At 32.9% G+C, this 23,773-nt stretch overlaps 3 protein-coding genes across 3 annotated transcripts; 2 read left to right on the top strand and 1 right to left on the bottom strand.

Annotated features, from left to right (window-relative positions):
• Positions 1-103: 103 nt before the first annotated feature.
• On the top strand, positions 104-11,994 carry LOC144842052 (uncharacterized). The gene is made up of 24 exons (XM_078698398.1): positions 104-225; positions 711-806; positions 1,319-1,416; positions 1,732-1,806; positions 2,227-2,415; positions 2,710-2,802; positions 2,942-3,053; positions 3,266-3,331; positions 3,617-3,690; positions 3,818-3,909; positions 4,193-4,396; positions 4,791-5,010; positions 5,309-5,386; positions 5,476-5,600; positions 5,819-5,932; positions 6,459-6,683; positions 6,892-8,886; positions 9,055-9,270; positions 9,456-9,602; positions 10,017-10,160; positions 10,415-10,468; positions 10,606-10,654; positions 10,931-11,107; positions 11,533-11,994. Exons 1-24 carry the CDS (start codon positions 180-182, stop codon positions 11,680-11,682), a joined length of 4,839 nt encoding a protein of 1,612 aa, XP_078554524.1. The 5' UTR covers positions 104-179; the 3' UTR covers positions 11,683-11,994.
• Positions 11,995-12,941: 947 nt separating this feature from the next.
• LOC144843661 (putative phosphoglycerate kinase) lies at positions 12,942-16,780 on the bottom strand. The gene is made up of 12 exons (XM_078700543.1): positions 16,625-16,780; positions 16,146-16,196; positions 15,873-16,025; positions 15,632-15,776; positions 15,198-15,301; positions 14,828-14,947; positions 14,578-14,692; positions 14,258-14,437; positions 14,013-14,089; positions 13,771-13,871; positions 13,584-13,682; positions 12,942-13,402 (listed from the first exon to the last, which is right to left on the bottom strand). Exons 1-12 carry the CDS (start codon positions 16,684-16,686, stop codon positions 13,362-13,364), a joined length of 1,248 nt encoding a protein of 415 aa, XP_078556669.1. The 5' UTR covers positions 16,687-16,780; the 3' UTR covers positions 12,942-13,361.
• Positions 16,781-17,069: 289 nt separating this feature from the next.
• On the top strand, positions 17,070-23,702 carry LOC144841886 (acid ceramidase-like). Its single transcript, XM_078698171.1, has 12 exons — positions 17,070-17,215; positions 18,401-18,532; positions 18,959-19,045; positions 19,161-19,239; positions 19,454-19,528; positions 19,639-19,684; positions 19,942-20,086; positions 20,354-20,490; positions 20,771-20,902; positions 21,827-21,950; positions 22,193-22,249; positions 22,852-23,702. Exons 1-12 carry the CDS (start codon positions 17,135-17,137, stop codon positions 22,939-22,941), a joined length of 1,185 nt encoding a protein of 394 aa, XP_078554297.1. The 5' UTR covers positions 17,070-17,134; the 3' UTR covers positions 22,942-23,702.
• The last annotated feature ends 71 nt before the right edge of the window (positions 23,703-23,773 follow it).

The raw sequence follows: 23,773 nt of genomic DNA on the forward strand, positions 1-23,773 counted from the left end.
AACAGGGAGAGGACAGCTAGAGATTGTATCAACTAAATCAAAGATTGTAGACTGAATGTACAATACCGCCCTCTATAAAAGGGTAAAGGGTGGTTAATTTGAATTTTAATTAATTTCGAAGCTCGAAAGCCATCATTCAACGTTCATTCATAAGATTATCTAGGATTTGAAGTTGAAAAATGGCCTTTTCTAAGTCAAAATTGAAAAGGTTCAATGAAATTGTCCGTAAGTAACATATGATATTACATAAATATGCATTTCATGTCATAAAATAGGCCTTTATATCTTCCATGCAGCTAGCTAAACTAAGCTAGGCCTCTACTAGCTAGGCTAGGCTAGGCGGTAAGCCAAGCAGTGTCAGTGTGTGTAGTGACTCTGTGTGTCATGTGGGACCTGCTAAAGGCTAGGCATAGATAAGAGCCTAGCTAGGCCTAGACTAGTCTTTTGTATATCTAGCCAGGCTAAGCCAGTTGAACTGGTTAGGCCATGTATATTTTAAAATGCAACTGTTTTAAAAATTGCTTTTTTTGGTAAATATTAAAATAATTTACAGTATTTTAAGACTTCTCAATGAATATTTGTTAAATAATATAAAATGGTCATATTTTTTGTTATTTTTCTTTTTTGATGAAAAAATGTTTTCGTTAAAAAATTATCTCTATCTCTAGGCTAGGCTATCCTTAATTTAACATTTTTTCAAAAATTTAAAGAGTGTGGCCCTCCAGTTGGGAAATATGATGTTACCCTTCAACAGAAAGCTGGAGTTGCATGCTTTGACAAATCTGAAAGGTTTAAGCTGCCTAAAGGTTGGTTTGAAAAACATATTTGTTTACACATCATCATTGCCTTGTCTTTTAAGGCGAGTGAGTGCGACACTCCTAAACTGCCCTTGAGGTGTGGGTTTACAACACCCTTAAACTTCTACACACCAAAATACAAACAGCACACCTACAGCAAAACTGAATGTATTGGGGAGTGCAATTTGTAGCACACCTATAATTTTCAAAAGACAAAACCTGATCATCATTGCCTAGCTTCTAGGAAAACCACATTATACATGCCTTGCAGCCTGCAAGAGCTTCTGAGTTATCACAAAACTATCAAACTTATACAAACAAAAGTTTGCTAATAATGATATACTGTTTAATAATACCTTTAAAATTTTGTAAAAATTTACATTAGTAGATGTGACCCGGAACACCTGGATATACAGACACCAAGTTGGCACTTTGCTGGAAAGTCATAAATAATAAACACAAGATTTAATTTTTATAATATTGTATTTTTAACAAATAATTTTATTCTTTCCTGTATACAGAACCTTTGAATAGCAGTTCAATGCTACGGCCATCAATGTCAATGGATTCATTGCTATTAGAGACACCAGCAAAAAAGCTTTTTCAAAATGGAATCAAGGTATTGTATAGGCGTTTCATACTGAATGATCTTCACGTTCGGATTACATCTTTTCATAATGTGAACAGGTGTTAAAGCTCTGTCTACACTATCAAAATAGTTTGAAGAAAAAAGTGTGATGTACCCAAATACGGTAGTGGTATGCCCAAATATGGTATTGATATGACATCATCATGTCCATATATGAGGGCACATCACATATTTTTGTTATACATACAGTTTGATAGTGTGGACAGGGCTTAAGACAGTAATTGCTTCAGTTTGTAATGCATTCACACAGGTCTACATTAAACATTGTTTATTTTCTTACTTTAGAATTCTGTAAAAGGAAAAAAGACAAGTACCCCATGTGTAATGGATAATAGAAAAGTTGCAGATTTAGAAAAGGAGGTTTGTAGATCTTTTACTTTCAGGGATGAACCCTAGTTTTACATTTATTTCATCATTTTAGCATTTAAATGATTAACCTAAAGCTCTCTCTATTCTACACTATCAAACTAGTTTGTGTGAGGTGCCCAAATATGCTAGTGATATGCCAAAATATGGTAGTGTGCACATCACATAAAGTTTGTTAATGTAGACAAGGCTTAATAATACTTTCTAATTTCTTTTGTTTAGTGTTGAAAAAATACTGTATCTATCATCGTTCGTTATCCTAGTATAAACAGGACATTAATTTCAGCTGTAATAATACCAAACATAGAAAACCTCTTAAAGAACTTCCAATTAAAAATGTTTTCATTTGACTGAATTTACAATAGATTCAATGGCAAATCAAATTTAGAAACATAATCTTGAATATAATTTTAGATAAGGCAGCTTTTGCTACAGCGGACTGAACAAGATAAACTACTAAGCAAAAAGCAGTGCGAATGCCAGAAACTAGACAGCCGATTGCTATCCACACTGCAAGAGAAGAGTGGCCTTGAAGCTAGCCTAGCAACAGCAGAGAAAGAGTTAGCAAGTATGAGGAAATCCAAGGAGGTTCTCACCAATAAGGTATGCATAAGATATCATGTCCTGCAGTTACTGCAGTAACTCCATTTTGTTGTTCTTTAACCTGTTAATGCAATTATTTAGTTTTTTGGGTATATGCACTGTTATTGCAATATAATGATGAACTTCTACATTCAACCAAACTGGAAAAAAAAAATTAGTTACTGCAGTAACAGCAGTATAATAACTTTTATAGCCTTTTTAAAGAGATTGATTTAATGTTTAACTAATGACTATACCATGGTATGATTACATTTTTATTTTTTTTACATATATTTTTATATATTTATATTTTAGGTTGAGTTGGCAGAAAGCAACGTTCACAAGAAACAAGAAGAAATGCAGAACAAAATACAAGAAATAACAAATATATTAAAAGATAAAGAAAAGGTAAATACAGTTATTCAACTGGTAATTTCAACAAAGAATAATTACTGTTGTTTTATTTGATAGGTTAGTCAATTAGCTTGCATAGCGCAGTAGAAAATTTATTTTCTAATTTATTAATTTATCTATTTTTTTTATAAAGGAGATGAGCAAACTTCAAGATAACTTAACATATCAAGTACGCCACCTACAGGCCGACCTCGAAGAAACATCTAGCAAAATGAAGGCACTGGAGGAAACAAAAATGATCCAAGGTAACATTTTAAATCATTTTCATTCTATTCACCTTGGCTGCCAATTAGTAAATGAATGAATTTAAGCTTCTTCACGATTTGATCCAAAAGTATAGTTCATTTTATTTAAATATTAAATTCAAAGACATTTAAAGACATACAATAGCTCAACATTACTTGGTAATTACTAGGTATCTTTTTTTAATCTAAAAAAATAATTTTTCTTTCCTCAGAAAATCTTACAAAAGATGCTCAGAAATATAGTGAAGAAATTGAGATGCAAGTGACACAGTTACAAGGTAACTTCTCAAGAAAATGTTTGGAAACATAAAATCTCACACAGCTTGTGGCAGTCAATGGTGCATCCAGGATTTTGAAATAGTGGACCTTGGGCCTACAAATGTATGGCTGAGCTTAGTGGGATTTGACAACCTTTCTTTAGCATTACAATTAGTGAAATGTTTCCCCCTTGGATCCACCCCTGGAAGTCTCATAATTGTTATAGGAGCCTCACAGAATTTGTAGAGTTTGAAAGAAGCGAAGGTGTATTTACGGAATTATTTATTATTTCTAAATATTTTCAGGTGTTATAAATCAAATAAGATCAGAAAATGTTGGGTTACAGCAAGATTTGACAGAGGCATTAACCAACAAGGACGTAAGAATGTGTTTCTTTAATATTCAAGAGAAAATTAATTATAGAAACAGCAAATAAATAAAAGTAGAAAATTTGTAGTGTATAAGCAGTTCTTATATTTCAACTAGCGACTTTAAAATCCTTACAGATGTTGTCAGCTGAAAACTCTGATCTTAAAAATGTAATTGGAGAAGTAAAAGCAGAACTTGAGAATTCCAGAGAGTTGTTGAAAAAACACAGGTAAGAGCTTAATGAATCAAATCCAAATATAGCTTCTAATTTCTCTTGTTTAATGGTTAAGTCTAGCCTACAACTACTATACAAGTGTTTGCTCTACTTGGACAGAACAGGAGTATATTAAGTTCTAATTTCAGTAGAACCCACTCCTTTGGAACATCCCTATTAAGGAACACTTTCTTATGAAATGGAATGGAAAATACATGTTTTAACACTATGGCCAATGTGTATTCAGGAGACCCCTTATTAACGGACACTTTTCTAATTATATTCACATTTCTAATAGTCACAATGAAGAACTGGCATCACAACAATTGGAAGATGCTGAACAAACTATCAGAGATCTTCAGCAACGTGTGATTGATGGAAATTCAAGAATTGAAGCTCTAAATGACAACATCAAAACTTCTGATAGAAGACTAGAAGATGAAAGTGCAAGAGCAGATGACGCTGAGAACCAGGTTGCTATGGTGACAGAGAAGCTTGAGATGTTAGTAATTGTTGTGCTTTAAAAACAATTTAATCTAAACCTTTATAAAAAGAAATTATGTATAAATATGGAGAAACAAAAGTAATAAAACCTTATTTTTATTTCATTCCACATTTATTCAGTTAAGAATAACTGAGACCCTCATTAGGAGCAAAAGCTTGTCTCGTGAGGACCCTACAATACATATGATACATGAAAAGAAAATCTAAAACAACCATAATAATGAAAGGATACAATATTATTAGCATAATACAAAATGTATGTCTGTCACTACAGATCTACTACAATACATATGATACATGAAAAGAACATCTAATGCAAAAATAATAAAAAGATACAATGTTAAGCATAGTAAAAAGATTATTATATATCAATTTTTTATATTTTAATATAGGACAGAGAAGGCCATGAATGAAAACGTAGAAGCTCTGTCAACCAAGTATCAACTATTGGAAGATGAGTACACAGCATGTCAGGCAGAGAGACAGCAAGAAACAGCACAATTGAGGTTTGAGCTAGACGCTATTAACAGCACATCAGCAGAGCTTGAAGTTGAACGTGACGGATTACAGAAGAGCAATAAAGAACTGACAGAAAAACTAGATAAACACTGTGTAAGTGATTAGTACTGTGCTCACCCCTGTTCCGGCACGGTTCCAGTCCGGCCAACGAAACATTGACCTTCGATTGGATTTTCCGGGGCTGGGCCAGAACAGGTGTGAAAGACCCTTAACACAAGATGCAGCCCCTAGTTTAAAAACTAAGTGGCCCTCCAACGCTGAAGGCCTCGGGCGTTTTTAGCATATTTTAATGCCTGTTTTTTCCTCTGTGCACTGCTCAGGGGCCCCCTGGGTTTAGCCAGTGAGCGCTCATAGCCGTTACGCCACTGACAAAGATCTTTTTATGTTGCAGGAAGTTAATATTGAACTTCAAGAACAATTGGAAAAAGCAGAAGAGAAGATTGAAGAAGTGAGACAAACACAAGAACAGGTAACTATAAAAAAACTAGTAAACTAAAGTAACCTCAAATATAAATCTACCGATAAAGTGTGTAATTTTTGTACATTTTCTTTCCTTAGACGGAGAATGATATCCTAGTTTTTAAGGAAGCAAAAAATAGTTTGATGACCTTAAATGCGGATTTGGAATCGAAGATGAAATCAGTAGAAGACGAAAATACATTGTTACACAAAGATCTGTCACGGTAATTAACCGACAAAAGTTCAATTTTTGGAATACATAAATTTGTTTTGTTGATTTAGACTCCTCTTGCAGGTATCAACCTTATAAAATTTTAGTTTTTACCATTTTGGATTTGTCTGTGGGGTTTTTTTTTGTGTTTGTTTTTTTTTACCTCCTGTGAAGTTTTGGGAATGTTGATTGCTATGGTAATACATTCAGTATTTTTGTTTAATGTTGTAGTCATGCAGAGACATTTGAGGAGATGACAAAGGATAAGACATTATTACTGAATAAAATGAGCGATCTCAGTGTACAGAAACAAGAATTGATAAACACCAAACAGAAACTGATCAAGTAAATGATTTGATTTTATCAATTTATTGATTATTTTTATTGATTGATTCCTTAATTAGTTATTCTTTAGATTGAGAATAGATATTAAATATTGAGGTGGATTGAAACTGTTGGTCAAAATGTTTTTTAATACAATACTTATCATCTATAAATGGGAAATCTATTAAAGGGACACTGTTCTATCTAAAGTTCCCCCTTATCTTCATTGGTTATATCCTTTCATATGACCAGGTGTTTTTAACAATCATTTGCCAAAACAGGTATGATGTACCTTTAAGGAGATTTAGGTCAGTCCCCTTAATATTGAAAATTAGTCTTTAAAATAATTGTTCTTTCGACAAACCCAGGAGCCTAAATAGGTACACTGTAAATGTGCTCTTAGCATATATTGTATTTGATTAATTGTTACATTGTATATTATTTTGGGCCAAATGCCATATATAATGATTCTTGGATCATTCCAAGAAAAAAAGTATGGAATGGAAATGTTGTAAAAATCATTCACATTTTATTTTAATCATTCCAGAGAATCTAAAACACAACAAGAGCAAATTAATGTGTTACAAGTTGATTTAGAAAACCTTAAGAAAGCGAAAGAGATGGTATTAGAACTAAAAGAGAAGGAAAAGGAAGACATGACAGAACAATTGGCCAACGTACAGGATGAATTACAGAGGGTAAAACAAGAGTTTGCTAAACGACTCGTCGATACGCAAACAAAGTGCTCGTCTAAAGAGGCTGAAGTTGAAAGGTGAATAGGAGATTAATGATACGAAAAATCGTTTTTCTAATTCTACTTCTACAATTAGATAACACTATTCCATTCATTAAAACTAAAATTACTAATTAACCAATCAAATGGCAAATATACAGTCAGGTGCTATAATATGCTTTGTCACCCTTAATCACATCTTTCTTTATAAGAGTTTTTTTTTATAAATCACTATGTTTTCTCTTAGGCTTGCCATTCAGATTGAATCTCTACTAGAAAATCTGCAGACAACTTATAATGACAAAGAACAGCTACAGCAGACAATAGAAGTTGTAGAGAAGGAGAAGACAGAACTGAAGCAGACGATAGATGATGTAGAGAAGGAGAAGACAGAACTACATCAGACGATAGAAGATGTTGAGAAGGAGAAGACAGAACTACAGCAGACGATAGATGATGTAGAAAAGGAGAAGACAGAACTACAGCAGACGATAGATGATGTTGAGAAGGAGAAGACAGAACTACAGCAGACGATAGATGATGTTGAGAAGGAGAAGACAGAACTACAGCAGATGATAGAAGATGTTGAGAAGGAGAAGACAGAACTACAGCAGACGATAGATGATGTTGAGAAGGAGAAGACAGAACTACAGCAGACGATAGGTGATGTAGTGAAGGAGAAGACAGAACTACAGCAGACGATAGATGATGTAGAGAAGGAGAAGACAGAACTACATCAAACGATAGAAGATGTACAGAAAGAGAAGACAGAACTACAGCAGACAATAGATGATGTAGAGAAGGAGAAGACAGAACTACAGCAGACGATAGATGATGTAGAGAAGGAGAAGACAGAACTACAGCAGACGATAGATGATGTAGAGAAGGAGAAGACAGAACTACAGCAGACGATAGATGATGTTGAGAAGGAGAAGACAGAACTACATCAGACGATAGATGATGTAGAGAAGGAGAAGACAGAACTACAGCAGACGATAGGTGATGTTGAGAAAGAGAAGACAGAACTACAGCAGACGATAGATGATGTACAGAAAGAGAAGACAGAACTGAAGCAGACAATAGATGATGTAGAGAAAGAGAAGACAGAACTACAGCAGACGATAGGTGATGTTGAGAAGGTGAAGACAGAACTACAGCAGGCTATAGAAGTTGTAGAGAAGGAGAAGACAGAACTACAGCAGACGATAGATGATGTTGAGAAGGAGAAGACAGAACTACATCAGACGATAGATGATGTAGTGAAGGAGAAGACAGAACTACAGCAGACGATAGATGATGTAGAGAAGGAGAAGACAGAACTACAGCAGACGATAGAAGTTGTAGAGAAGGAGAAGACAGAACTACAGCAGACGATAGATGATGTAGAGAAGGAGAAGACAGAACTACATCAGACGATAGATGGTGTTGAGAAGGAGAAGACAGAACTACAGCAGACGATAGATGAAGTTGAGAAGGAGAAGACAGAACTACAGCAGACGATAGATGATGTTGAGAAGGAGAAGACAGAACTACATCAGACGATAGATGATGTTGAGAAGGAGAAGACAGAACTACAGCAGACTATAGATGATGTAGAGAAGGAGAAGACAGAACTACAGCAGACGATAGAAGATGTAGAGAAGGAGAAGACAGAACTACAGCAGACGATAGATGATGTACAGAAGGAGAAGACAGAACTACAGCAGACGATAGATGATGTTGAGAAGGAGAAGACAGAACTACAGCAGACTATAGATGATGTAGAGAAGGAGAAGACAGAACTACAGCAGACGATAGATGATGTAGAGAAGGAGAAGACAGAACTACAGCAGACTATAGATGATGTAGAGAAGGAGAAGACAGAACTACAGCAGACGATAGATGATGTTGAGAAGGAGAAGACAGAACTACAGCAGACGATAGATGATGTAAAGAAGGAGAAGACAGAACTACAGCAGACGATAGATGATGTAGGGAAGGAGAAGACAGAACTACAGCAGACGATAGATGATGTTGAGAAGGAGAAGACAGAACTACAGCAGACGATAGATGATGTAAAGAAGGAGAAGACAGAACTACAGCAGACGATAGATGATGTAGAGAAGGAGAAGACAGAACTACAGCAGACTATAGATGATGTTGAGAAGGAGAAGACAGAACTACAGCAGACGATAGATGATGTCGAGAAGGAGAAGACAGAATTCAGTGAAAAAATAACTCAACTTGAAAACAATAATCTCAGGTAAAAGTTTTTAATATCTTTGGTTTTGTATACCCATATTAGTCTTATTTATATTATTGTAAGTAAGCAATAATTTTGTGTTTTTTGTAAAATGTTATATTGAAGTGAAGAGACAAAAGGTTTTTTTTTTCAAATAACCAATAATTGGCAATATTTCAATCTTGACAGTATTCAAGTTAAATTTGAAAACAAGAAGAAAATTTATCAAGAAAAGATCAACAACATTGAGAAAGAGTTGGTAGAAGCAGAAGAAAGTAAAGTAATGATTGAGAAAGAGATGAAAGCTAGACTAAATGAAGAGATACACTCATTAAAAGAGAAATATGAAGAAAGGATTGCTACAATGCAAGAAACGACATCTGAGATGGAATCTTATGTCCACAGGTAAGTTGATATTTATAACACACATAGAAAAGATGATATTGTTAACTAACATTAATTGTTTATATGTTGCTAGTGTATATGAAGATACAGTAAACGGTTTCCAATAATTTTTTGAAACTTTTCATTTTCATTCTCCAAATCCAACTATTTCTGTATTTTATGTTCATTTACTAATGTAATTATAGGTTGCAAGAGAAGGTACGCCATTTGAAAGATCACATTCATGTTGAGCAAGATAACACAAGACAGTTAGTGAAAAATAATCAGAAATTAACTGACGAGAAGAGTACATTAAATTACAAAATATGTCAGCTTGAATCTACAAATAAGAGGTCAGATATGCTTATTAATAATACTTTTATACACTACTTTGTGTAATTTATGGCAATGTCTGTGGTATGTCACTCTAAAAAAGCAAAAATATATTGTGTACACACAAAGTAGCATTAATCTAAATGCCAACTTTATGTCAATGACTACCAGATGTCTCTATGTAGGCAGTTACCGGAATCAGTACCAGTATAATTGTGTAGATAAGTCATTTTGTCTGATCACTGTTAAAAGTTTGACGTATGGTTGTAGTTGACTGATGGTCCAACGTGAACGAGCTGCTAACTGTCCTTTTTTCTGCCAATGAACAACAAGCCATTCTCTGAGAACTGGAACCTCTTCCAAAATCACAAATTTTAAGTTCAAATTCATCCATTAATTTATTCATTTTCCTTTATCAATATTTTTACCTACAGTTTGGAGAATGGTGTGCAGGCATCAACGTCAAAGGTTCAGCTTCTTACGAGTGAGAAACAAGCCATGAGTGATAAGATCAGTGACATCGAAAAAGAAAATAATGCTCTCTCTGACAGTATGAGTGCTTTACAAGAAGAAGCTAGGTAGGTTATTTTTGTTTACCTTAAAACTTAAGCTCTGTCTACACTATCAAATTAGTTTGACAAAAAAACTGTGATGTGTCTAAATATGGTAGTGATATGCCCAAATATAGTAGTGAAATGCCCAAATATAGTAGAGTGATATGACATCATCATGTCCATATGTGCAGTGCTTAACCAAAATAAACATTCCATTGAGGTTGCTACAAGTTTTTTTAAATAACCTTTTTTATTAATTCATGTTTTTTTTTTAACAGTAATCATGTGTGCAATGAAGCGAATACAGAAGCGTATGAACAAGAGATTGAAAGGTAAATGTAATATTATGTTATTCATAAAAAGACATTTATTAATACTAAATGATACAGGTAAATTGCAAACTAGAAATGTCATGCAAATTATATATTGTTGCAATAATAGTGATCGATGTCTGTTTTCTTTTTTCCAGGTGGCAAACTTTGTACGAAGAACTAGAAGAAAAAGTTGCTCCATTTAAGGTTTGCATCAGTTGTAATTCAAATATAAATTTGCATATCAATTTATAAAATGATTTTATACAAATGGTTTGAGGCAGGAGAACGGGGTTAAGGCCCATTTACACTTGGATGATCGACGATAAAGTAGATAAATATTTTCCTACAGAAAATGTATCTTCCGTAGAATAAACATACTTTTATCATATTCATTTTGTCACAAGCCACATTCATTTCTTCATTTCATTGTAGATCATTGCCTAATATTTATTCTCTTTCTTTCTGTTTGTGTGTTAACAGGAACAGTTAGATCAGTTTGAATTGGAGCGTAAGTTCTTGCTGTGTGAAAGCAGTCAGGCCCAGCGCGAGATTCAAAAGTTAAGCCGAGACTATGCTAAGCTTCTAGGCCATCAGAATTCAAAACAAAAGATTCAGCATGTACAGAAATTAAAACAGGAAAATCTTGCACTAAAGCAGGTAAGGCTTTGTTTTCTCACTTTGTCAAACAGTATAGCAACTTTGTTTATGTTTAAGTAAGCACCCGATTCTCTGTACTGCATCTCCACATATGACATTATTTTTCTAGTATCATAGGCAAATTCTGTAGTACAGTGTCATATGAGACATCTGTATCACATGTGACACCTGTATTACATGTGATACCTGTATCACATGTGATACCTGTATCACATGTGATACCTGTATCACATGTAATACAGGTGTCACATGTCATACCTGTATCACATGTGATACAGGTATCATGTTAAGGGTATGCATATAGCCAGGCATCATGATACATATGTGACGCTGTATTACCTAATTTGCCTATGATACTAGCCACGTTATAGTTTTCATTCTAGCTCTTTTTTTGTGATTCCTATTCAATAATTGTTTACTTGTAGGAGGTTATTAAACTCAGGGAGCAAAATGTGAAATATTTGCGACAAATGAAGACCACTGCTGATAAAAACCCAACAAGAAAACGGTTCAATCCCAGAGAGGCATTCAAACCCTCAAAAGAGAACGCTACTCCACTTGGACCACACAATTGAGAATGCACTCAGCCATATACTATATTGACCAGTTTTAATTGATAAATCACTGACTTTTTATTTGTATTGTACAAAAATATATGAATATGAGTATAAAATTATGAATTTGCCTATTTCCTCTGATAATTACATTGTAAGTATTGATGAATTTGTACCACATTTTGAGCTTTTTTAAACAAAAATTTCTGATATTCAAATTTTTCATATTTTGTAGATTTTTTTTTTTTTTTTAGAATGGGCAAATTGTAGTTGATCATAGGTTTTGTAAATAGTTAACATTAAACATGTCAATGCTTTATTGTGTTGAGAGCATTTGTTAGTAAGATAAATTTGTTAACATAGCTTTTACATGTTGCGTACAGATTTTACCAGCACTACGCTACGACTGGGCATTGAGTAATCGCGGTCACTTATCAGAAGCGAATGAATACCAAACGCACAAAGACATTTACAAATTTTTTACTTTTTTCCCTTACAGGACTGGTGTATATTTTTTTTATTTTGCTCCTTCGTCCAATCTCTACAATATCATCATACTGTTTTTTTAAATTACCAGTATATGATGTACAATGATTAAAGTATTACATTTCAGGTACAGTACAGAATTGAAACTGAATAAATGTATTATACTTGTTATATATTAGACTTTCTTATGTATTTAATTATTTGAATTTATTACTTGTTCACATGTCATGCATTGTTTCATCAGGTTAATTGAAGACTCCAACTGTACTACATGTAGTGTATGTATGTAGTAATGCATATGTGTAGCGTTGAATATTTTTATATTGAAATACATCAAATCTGTATTGTAGCAAGACAACAGGTTTATCTGTGGCTGCAACACGATCAGTTCCACGACCCTTAACAGACACCGCGTAGTAGTACTGTTGGTATTTTTCGCAGCCAGACATAAGATCAAAGGACTGTTCCGAGTTCCTATCTTGGCAAGACTCAAGTGTCCTGTTGTTGGATTGCCTTGATTGTATTGAGCATTTTAAAACGTTTCCCTATCTTCGCTTTCTCTATGAGAAAATATATGCCCCATCAGGGTACAGAGCAGATTCTTCTCTGGTTATATCAGCAATGTCTACGGCCAAAATGACACAAAACTATCGCAAACAAACCTATTTTATAGTTACACCATGGAGAGCCTATTTCTCCATGGTTACACCAACTCCTATAAAAACTATAAATTATTTTATTACACAAGAAAACACTAAAGCAAATATTTGATAATGTTTATGTTTTAATATAATTAATCTCAAATTGACTGATATGTAGTTTCATTGGGTCAATTTATAAGCCAGGCCATGCATATGTTGTACAGTATAATACATATACCACTTTCATACAGAACAGGTGACAAACTGTGATGCCAGAATTGAGGTAAGTTGACTACAGTATATCTAAATCTGTCTGAAATTATTATTATTATGAAAGTACAGTACAATAACCATCAATGTTTTCTTACAATACCGAAGAGAGGCTGCATGCCTGTATGGGTCGGAATGTCTATTATATTATCAAATAATATGTCAATCTATAAATTTACAAATAATTCAATGATTTTCCTGTATATCTTTATTTTCTTTGATTTATAATGTTAAGTAACAAAGCTATCTAGTTGTATTAGTTTGAAAATAAATATAATTTGATTAATGTGATCTTTTTGTATTTTAGGCATCGGACAAGGCTGCCACTCCAGGAAGAACTTTGCCTGCAAGAAGAAAAAAGAAACATTGACTGCGAGCAATCGGATAACAAAAATAAAATCAATATTTATAATATATGCTACTAACAAGCAAGTACTGTACTATTATTATATTCAAAGAAATTTTTTTTTCAAAACAGCCAAGGCTGACATGCATGGGCCCCTCACAAAAAGAAATTGTTCGTACCTTCCAATAGCTCCAAGCTGGCGCCCCCACCAGTGCTTACGTGCGAGAGTTGTGATTCTACTCCATACTGTGCTGCGAATGTTGCTGTATCGCCGCCCCCTGTGGAATGATACAGTGCATATATTTTAGACTATTGTATTATAAATCAGTAACACAAAATATTTGAAATGTGTTCAGTTATTTTTACCAATTATGGTTGTTACTCCGGCCTTTGTGGCAGCTACTACGGAATCCATTACGCCTCTTGTTCCAGCTGCAAACTTCTCCATCTCAAAAACACCTACAGGTCTGAAAAAGAAAACAATTTAAACTACAATGAGTTTCTTCAATAAGTGTTTTTCTTTGCTTCTTTTCTTTACCCAAGCTACCATAATTTTTCTACTTTTCATGGTTTTTTAATAGATATTTAACACACAATTGTACACTTACCCATTCCATACAATAGTTTTAGCGTTGTCTACAACAGTTTTAAACTGGGCTATGCTTTCTGGTCCGCAATCAAGGCCCTGAAAGATGAAAATTTAGGCTTACAAATTTATTACAATTTAATCTTTTAATTTCTTATTGATGCAATAGAATATTATATGTAATAGCAATTAATATTGTGTGAAATATTTGATGTTTGATTCACTCTTCTGATGATTCCCATGACTTGTGTGTAAACAGGCGCTTACCATCCACCCATCTGGTATTCCCTCAGCTAGTGTTGCTACTGCCGACTTAGCGTCGTTTGAAAATTTGTCTCCTATCATGAAGTCTGTTGGAAGATGAATTTTGATGCAACGTTCTTTCGCCTTCTCCATCAATTGATTCACAATCTTCGCACCTTCCTCGTCAAAAAGTGAAGCACCGATCTAACAAAGCAAAGAAAAATAATAAATATTTAGTAGATTTGTTCTGAATAGCTCTGCCAACCAAAGCGTACACCACACACAGCCCATAGGATTTAAATGATACTTTACTCGCAGTAAAAATAGGTTTGAAATATGTATACCTTCATGTTACTGAGCGTCTTTGTGAAAGTGAAGGCCATTCCACCACCAATTATCAACTCATCTACTTTGTCCAATAAATTATTAATTAATTGAATCTTGTCACTGACTTTAGCACTGAAAAAACAACATAAGATATGAAATACATCCATTTTATTACATAAATTAACTTCGCGTCAACTTTCGGAAATCATTTTCTGTACAGAAATATTGAAAATAATAATAGCAAATTAAAAAGTGAAATGTACACACCCTCCGAGTATTGCAAGCAATGGTTTATCCGGTTTCTCCAAAACTTTAGAAAAATACATAAGCTCCTTTTCCATAAGGAACCCACAGACTCTCACATCTAACTGAACGCCAACCATTGAACTAAATTAAGATTATAAAAACAAACTTTTAATAAAACAAAATAACAACAAATATATGTTTCTGGTATAAAAAATGCTGCATAATGAACATGCCTTCATTCAATTGATATTTAAAACCGTCATCATATTACATGGAAGCAATTTCTTGTACATGTGGAAGAAACAATTTAATTGGAGGGTATTTGTCGGATGGATATAATGTGTCTTAGTAGTTGAGTGGTATATAATGGTTAGTTTCTTGTATAACTTACCTATGAGCTCGATGGGCTGTGCCAAATGCATCATTTACATAAATATCACCAAGCTTAGTGAGAGAGGCTCTGAATTTATCAATGTTCTCTTGACTGGCTTTTACCTGTTAGATAACAAAGAGATAAGTCAATAAATGTAATTTTTAATTGAGTAAATGTCTTTTTTTTAAAAAAGTTCCATAATACTATAACGTTGGAACAATTTTCGCCTCCGCCAAAATGCAGAGAGGTTATGTGGTTGATCGTGATCGCTAAATTTGTTAGCAGGATTACTCAAAAAGTTATTGCCCGATTATCATAAGATTTTAAAGGATGGTTTCATAGTTGTATGGGAACACATCATTACATTTTCCTATGCCTTAAGGCAGACGTTTGCACTCTCTGAGTGCTCATCTAGTTCGTAATACTTTTTTTAAATTAAAATAAATGATTACCTTTTTTCCATCAGTGTCCACTCCCTTCCCTTCTTCTTCCATGTGGAATCTGAGATTTTCGAGGAGAATTACAGCACCATTATCAGCCTTAGAACATGCCTCCTCGACAGCACTACCAACACAGTCATCTAAGAACTGCACATCTCTAAAAACAAAAACATTATGTTTCTATGTTGTTCTTTAAGTATTTTGTATACTTATTTGTGAAACTTTTAAACACGTATTTGTTCTCGAGAAGTACCTGTCCAACAATTTCTTAAGTTCCTCTGCAACTGGACGCAATGAGAACTTGGGTTGACTTCTACCATCTGGCCGACCTAGATGACTCATCAAAACCAGACTTTTTGCACCATTTTTCAGGATGTGTTGAATGCTGGGAATTGCTGCAGCAATCCTAATCAAAAATAGTAAAAAAATAATAAAATGTATTGACTTTTTAAATCAATTATAACACACACAGTACAAACTAATATCATTTATTTTTTGCTTTACAATTCTTCTCAATCTCGTATACCTTTTGTTGTTTGTAATTTTTCCATCACGAAGTGGTACATTGAAATCCACCCTACAAAAAAATAATTAAAATATGTAAAATATTAGAATAGCAGTAGAGTTCAAACAATAAGAGTGCACTAATCATCTTAAGCTAATTTCATCCAGCTTATTCAACCAATCAGGGAGCTTAAAAATAGTTCTTTCTTCTTCTCTTGCTTGTTGGGAACCTTTAAAATTAATGTGCATTATTTAAAAAACTTTTAAAAAAAATTAAATATTGAGATAGGCCTAGTTAGGGTCATTTTTGGAAACATGAATTTAGCTTAGATTTTCTGTCTCATTAATTCTAATCTAGGCCTAGGCTATGAAATCCAGGAAGGCAGTGCATGGAGAGGATTGACTGAGCCTTCTGACTGAGTGAGGTTCATTCTAGTGTTCACCGGCTAGCTAGGCAAGCAAGCCATCCGGCCTAGCTTGTTCGACTTACTAATTAATTACCTCATAATAACTCTCTTTTGTTCAAAGGTAACATTAGCAATGCTAAGCTTGTTTAACGCCATTTTGAGTTGTAAAAGATTTAGAAAAATACACAAAATTAAGGTTAACAGTCGATTTCTGCGGACCTGGGAATTTTACGCCGGTAAAATTGGCTACAACTAAAGAGAGAAACTTTCCATGGCGAGTGAAAGCTAGACTAACTTTTATAATAAACACTTACAGATAAAAGTATAAAAATATATTGTATGTATTTTAAAGTACTGTATATTATTTTTAATTAAATTAATTTAATAGAGATAAAACTATACCGATAAAACTGTGTTGTTTTTTAAATTTAAATAAAAATAGCAACTAATCTTTAATTAAAAGTTCATGTTTTACCGCATCCCAACATGCCTATCACGTGATAGGACACTCACATGACAAAACACTTGGGTGGCTAAAAAGTAAACAAAAAAACGTCACACTTATTATTTTCCTTGTGTGATCGTTTGGTTAAATGTTATTACTATGAAGAACGTTACTTTAGGAACGCTTTTACTTTATTTAAGTCTATTTGTTGCTAGGTCACTATCTCAAGATGTACCACCGGTATGTTTGATGGTTTATACGTTAAAATTGATCATGGTGAAATAGTAGAAAATACGATAAATATTCTAGCTAGTAAAGTAGGCCTGGCGGCGCTAGTTCCGTTTCGCACCTGTCATTTATTTCGACTCAAAATTTGTTCAGCAACTTTATCGTGAGTACCACACCTTAGAATTAGGCCTCAAAAATACTTTTTCGAAGGAGATCACACAAAAAGTAAAAAATAAATCCTTTAAATTGATGAATTTACAGACGTGTTTCTCGCACATCGGTTCGTGAATTTCGCATACTCCATGTTCAATGTTGTTGTTTCTATGGAGCGCCAAAAGAGCAATCATAATAGAGGGCTAAAAACTCAGTATAATGCGTATATTTAATGCATTTATTGGTGAAAATTACGTTCAATTTTAACATATTTTGTCAATGCAATGTTACTGTTGATACTGTACATGGTTTTCGTTAACTTTTAAGAATAAAAATCTACAAATTCATCATCATAGTACATGTACTGTAGGTTTATACCTCAATGATCTAAATAATATTCCTCTTAGTCTTAGGCCAGGCTAGGTAGTGATGCCGATTTAGGGTCTGTTGATATTTGAAAACAGCACATTATTAGCAGTAACATGTTACAGCATTTTTATTGACAAAATATATTGAAATTAAACGTGTATTTCAATAATAGATGCATTAAAAAAAGACGCATTCCACTGAGTTTTTAACCATCTATTATATTTGCTCTTTTGGCGCTCCATAGAAACGAAAATATTGAACTTCCAGTATGCTAAATTCGCGAACGGTATACGAGAAACATGTCTGTAAAATCATGAATTTAAAGGATTTATTTGCTACTTTTTATGTGATTCTAATTCATAAAAGTACTTATGAGGCCAAATTCTAAGGTGTGGTATTCACAATAAGTTACTTAACAAGTTTGGAGTCAAAAGGAAGTCGAAATAAAAACAGGTGCGAAACGGAACTAGCGCCGGCCTGGCTAGTCAAAGTTTTGTATTGGTTGGTAGTAAGTCTAATGTGTGATGTGAGAGGGCGGGGTTGTGAGCCAACCAAACCTTGGGTGTTCTTTTTGTAATTTGTGACAGGATTTTGATATAAATAAATATAACAAATTACAATTATGTCGTAAAATATGATTTATGTTTAAAATAATCATTATTTGGTTAATATTAGTATACGGAAGACTGTAGAACGGATGCCTACCCACCAAGCAAGAAAGATATACCAGTAAAAACCTATGTACTGAACTTAGACCTTCCACCACAGCAAAGATGGGCTAATTTAGCAAAAGAAAAAGCTCCGCAGGTAATACTAATAACATAGTGTTTTGGATATTTTTAATATACAGCAATTCAATAACACATGTTACTTCTCCTTTAAGCTCTGTCTATGCACTATCAAACTAGCTTGACAAAAAAGGTGTGATGTGCCCAAATATGGTAGTGATATGACATCATCATGTCCATATATGGACACATCACATTTTTTGTCACATAAAGTTTGATAGTATACAGAGCTTTACCAATCTGACTGCACTATAAAAATAAAACAGACAAATTTCTTGTTTCTGCCTCAAAATAAAATTTCTTTCCTGACTGCACTATATGTGTATTTGAAATTGTTTAACTTTTTCTCCTGAAATTCTGTTTGTATTTTTACAATAACAATAGCAGTACTCCCAAACAAACAAAAAAAGACTTTAATTATACTTATACTTTATTTTCTTTTTAGATAAAAGATATGATAAACAGCATCATTAATTTGGTCGGGTCTGTTGTCAACACTACCGAAGCGATTGCATTTGTTGACAAGGAATTTGTAAGTATAGATATTAACCATTACTAATATTGGTAATATCTTGATTTCCAAGAATATGTGATTATTTTATAGAATATTTGTTATATACAAGTGCTTTAAATTTGTTTGTCAATAGGCCCTTCTTGCAGATGGGTTACCAGCGCCATATGGAGATGAGATGAAAGGAATTGCTACAGCTGCTAATATCCCTCTTGGTAATAAATAAAGTTTCTTGATAATAAATTTCACTATAATATTGTAACCTGTATAATTATTATTTAAACATTTCTAAAAACATAATTTTACTTCTACCTAACTCTTCCTTGCTATTAAGCTCTAAATTAATCTCAATACTTCCACCACTTTCTCTGTGTAAAACATGTTATTAATAGTTACACAAAATTGAAAGTTTTTTTCTTTTACTTTCAGGTCAAGTTGTATTGTATAATGTCTTCTATGAGTTATTTACTCTCTGTACATCTATTGTGGCCGAAGCTCCAAATGGTATAATATTTTCACTTGTTTGTATGTATAGTGTATGTTGAAATGAAATATTTATTAAATTCTAATCAAGATGTTTTAATAGGGTAAATGCATTGTTATCTTTTGTATAGGAACGTTGTATCATGCCCGTAATCTGGACTTTGGTCTATTTTTAGGGTGAGTGTGCTTAATTATGTAGATAAAAATTCAGATAGAGATTTGGGCAGTAAGTAGGTTAAGTTGAGTGTTAAAGGTGTACAGTAGAGCCTCTATTAAGGGACACTTTTGGGACCTAACAAATGTCCCCAATAGGAGTGCCCCAAAGGAGAGGGTTCTACTGTAATTTTTTTATATTTATAACTATAATTTGTTCTATTATTAATTCTATTATGATTAAAAAGTTTATTTTTTTTATTTTTACTTTTGTATTAAAGCTGGGATGTTGAAAATGACACCTGGTCGTTGTCTGAGAAACTTCGTCCACTGATCATCAATGTGGACTACCAGTCCAAGGGAGAGACTGTTACCCGTGCTGTCCACTTTGCTGGTTATATTGGAGTATTAACAGGAGTAAAACCTGTAAGTATATTTTGTACATTTTATTTTGTATACTGTTGTCAGATTACAACTAGATTGAGGCTGTAACGTGGTCTATCACTTGGATTCTGTTCTCCTTCTTAGTTATTACCCCTTTCACATCACCTCAGCTAGCTAAACTCTATAGTTTACATACACATGGGTATGAACACCTATGATTTGTATGGTGTTTGTACTGGTGTGTGAAACTCCAGAGCTTTGTTAGCTGATGTGAAAGGGATACAGTAATGTGCATAATTATGATTTCAGGGTGTGTTGACTTTGTCCATGAATGAGAGGTTCCAATTGGACGGTGGTTACATCGGTTTCATCAAGTGGCTGCTGGGAGATCATAGCGGCAAGTGGATGGGGTTCTTCATACGAGAAGTCTTGGTCGATTCCATCAGGTATTTTTACACTTTTAATGTTAACAAAAGTAATCCTTCATGTTTGAAATTGTATTTAATATTTTTGGGAACATTTACTGTACTGTATTTCTTAATTTTTAAGTCATTTACAGACATTCTTTAGTTAGATTATATTGCTTAGGCTTTTAGTGGAATTATTTTATATTTATGTAACTGATAATTTGTTTTAATCATTATTATATATAATATAGATGATTTTGTTTTTACAGTAATTAAACAAAATTTATGGAGTGTTTTAATTTTATTTTTGTGAATGTAGCTATGAGGCTGCCAAGAAATCCATTATGACTGAAGAGCTCTTAGCCCCAGCATATTTCATTCTTGGTGGTAACAGTTCAGGTCAAGGTTGTGTCATCACTAGGTCAAGGGAAACGATGGATAATCTTGAAGAGTAAGATTTTCTCATTTTATTTTGACTAATTTTTAGCTTAAACTTAAAGAAATATTGTCTAGATAAGAGGAAGTAGTAGGAAAGATAAGTCTTTTTAAAATGAGTACCCATTGTATGATGCATAGGGGAGTTGAACTTCGACAGACAGATTCATTGTATGTACTGTGTGATTAGATACAGTAGCACTGTTTCGTTTCGTTTCGTTTATTAAACAATTCTCTACACATACAAAAAAATGATGTTACATAGTAAAAAGCATGTGTAGAAGGAAGCCTAGATAAGTTTTTTGTTACAAACAAATAAACTTTAAGCCTAGACTCCCTGCAGTAACAAACAAAATAACAAAGGTTGGGACAAATGAAAAACCATATATACCAATATAAAAAAAACACCAAAAAGAAAAAAGCGAAACACCGGACAGACAAGGACTTAAATCAGCCAAGCTCATAAAAAGACATTAATAAAACCATTAGTAAAGAAAGATTTACCAGCATTTTAATTATGTATGAATTAATCGTCATATGAAGTGATCAGTGCTTGTTTAAGATTTAGTTTGAAACTAGTAATTGATGGTTTGTTAACGAGAGAGAAAGGTAGTGAGTGCCATAATTTGGGACCACAGTATAGAATTGAGTGACGTCTCAGATTTGAAATAGTTAATAAAGAAGAAGTATAGGTTTGGGCAAATCTTGTATTGTGACTATGATGGGGTTTAGAAAATGTCCTTCTGAACATACAGTAGCTAACATTTAACATGGGTGACTAGTGATATTAAATAAAGAAGGCTCAATTAGTAAGAAACTGCTACGAACCATAAGAGATGATTTTTTAAAAAATTGTAAAACCTTCCCAGGTCACACTTTCTCTTATAATATAGATACAGATTTTTTATGTTGTGTTTCACTGATTTGTTCCCATTTTCAGGATGACAAAAACAGAAAGTGGTTGGTTCGTTCTTCAGACAAATTACGATAACTGGAAAAATGCACCATTTTTTGATGATCGTCGCACCCCTGGAGATAAATGCATGAACCGATTAACCCAAGATGTTAGTTTAAATTTGATTTCAGTTTTCCTTTTTCTACATAACTTTATTGTGCATTAGTCTTTGGTACAAAAAAATAATAACTTAGTACAGTTGTGGCTTTGGGGTTAGATTAGTAGAAAGAATGCTTTGTTACATTGATCTGCTATTTAGGCATTTTAAACCCTGGATCACATTCAGTCATCAAAGAAAGTTGTGATGAACTTTAACATTTTAAATGTACATTTTTTTTCTTTGATTTTCAGAAAGTTGGTTTGGCTGGTATTTACAATGTACTTTCTACAAAACCGGTCTTGAACTTGGTATGTTTCTTTGTTCCCTTTTATTTATTAATTTTTGTGTCATGCCCCTCCATTGGCCAAAATCCTGTTGCCACCAATGCAAGTGAACTATGAACATGTATCCATATTAATAGATATTGATTGACCCATTGACTCTTTCAATTTGGTCATATTTCTATACTTAAATTATTTAATAATATTATGATTATATTTAAAGATATGTCCCCTGACAAAAATTTTTTTTTTTACATTTTTTTTGTTAAATATGCAATTTTAATGTCACATATTAGTTATTCACTTTGACCAAAAATTGGATAGAAACAAACAATTATTATAAATAATAAATAAACAAAAATTATTTACCTGAAAAAAATGTAATTTAAAGCAAAGAATAGTCAAATTGACTGGAAGTCAATGGGTTTTTGGTTGAATGATTATTAGTCTTTTTTTAAGTGAAAACATTATTTTTTATTTTTCTTTTTTTTTATGGATGTGATTTATTTTATTAGAACTGCCAAATGGCCGATTCAAAGTCTTTTTATTATTATTATTATCTTCATTTTTCATGTTTTTGGGGGACAATACATCTTTAACAATCCTGTTTTTGATGATTAATTTTTCAGTTGACAACATACACAGCTCTGATGCAAGTCAACACTGGGTACCTGGAGACGTACATTCGTAATTGTCCTCAACCTTGTTTCCCTTGGTAACGAATGTCATCGGAAACTATGCAATGCAACTACATTGAACTGCAAAAAGTCTTACATTTATTGAGAATATTTTAAATTTTTATAATTGCATATTTTTATCAATATGTACAATTATTAATACCCTTTTCAAGGGACTATTATAAATGCTAAAAGTATTTTTAAAAAGCTATTCCTAAAGTATTTTTAAAATGCTATTCCTAAATGATGTTTATAATTGTAGTTAATCTAGCAAAAATAGTGATAAAGAAATAATTTTGGTGTTAAATTTTTTCATGAAAATGATGTTTATTATTGTAGTGTAACCTAGCAATAATATTGACAAATAATCTTTTTTTTTTCATATGAAGTGTGAAAAATACTATATGATTGGTAAGCAATTATTGGGGGAGGGGAGAGGTGTTGTGTCGAGGTTACGTACATTAAATGTGTGTAACAGACTCTACAGTAATCTGATCTGATCTTAAAGATTCAATTAAGACCAAATATGGTATATGAAGATGAAAAGAAAACTCCATGCAACCCTAAAGATAATATAGAGAATTGTTTGACGATTGTAATATAATTATTAATTTATTATTTGAGCAGCTGGTAGTATAAATAGATATATTTTTTGTTATATTATACATACCCTAATTAACATAATTTGTAAAACCCTTTTAATTCTACTGAAATACTACTTTAAAATTGTAAAAATATTAGGTTTTTAATCTATGATACATTTAAAATTTTGTATAATAAAAAGTTGTAAGTACTCATTAAAATCGACGCTTTTGTGGTCATTTGATTTCTCGTGTGAAAATTATAAATATTATATTTTTTAAATCAAAAGACA

Source organism: Antedon bifida, chromosome 5 (genome assembly GCF_963402885.1).
Source record: "Antedon bifida chromosome 5, ecAntBifi1.1, whole genome shotgun sequence".
Classification (NCBI taxonomy): Eukaryota; Metazoa; Echinodermata; class Crinoidea; order Comatulida; family Antedonidae; genus Antedon; species Antedon bifida.

Bases quoted from the DNA above. Each gene is read 5' to 3' on its own strand.
- LOC144841886 (XM_078698171.1), top strand. From the start codon at position 17,135: ATGAAGAACGTTACTTTAGGAACGCTTTTACTTTATTTAAGTCTATTT. The intron at 19,529-19,638 runs GTATAATATTTT...TCTTTTGTATAG, and splicing joins TGTGGCCGAAGCTCCAAATG to GAACGTTGTATCATGCCCGT. The intron at 20,491-20,770 runs GTATTTTTACAC...TTGTGAATGTAG, and splicing joins GTCTTGGTCGATTCCATCAG to CTATGAGGCTGCCAAGAAAT.
- LOC144843661 (XM_078700543.1), bottom strand. From the start codon at position 16,686: ATGGCGTTAAACAAGCTTAGCATTGCTAATGTTACCTTTGAACAAAAG. The intron at 16,197-16,624 runs GTAATTAATTAG...ATTTTTTTGTAG, and splicing joins CAAAAGAGAGTTATTATGAG to GGTGGATTTCAATGTACCAC. The intron at 13,683-13,770 runs GTAAAAATAACT...ATCATTCCACAG, and splicing joins CGGAGTAACAACCATAATTG to GGGGCGGCGATACAGCAACA.
- LOC144842052 (XM_078698398.1), top strand. From the start codon at position 180: ATGGCCTTTTCTAAGTCAAAATTGAAAAGGTTCAATGAAATTGTCC. The intron at 3,691-3,817 runs GTAAGAATGTGT...AAATCCTTACAG, and splicing joins AGGCATTAACCAACAAGGAC to ATGTTGTCAGCTGAAAACTC. The intron at 11,108-11,532 runs GTAAGGCTTTGT...GTTTACTTGTAG, and splicing joins AAAATCTTGCACTAAAGCAG to GAGGTTATTAAACTCAGGGA.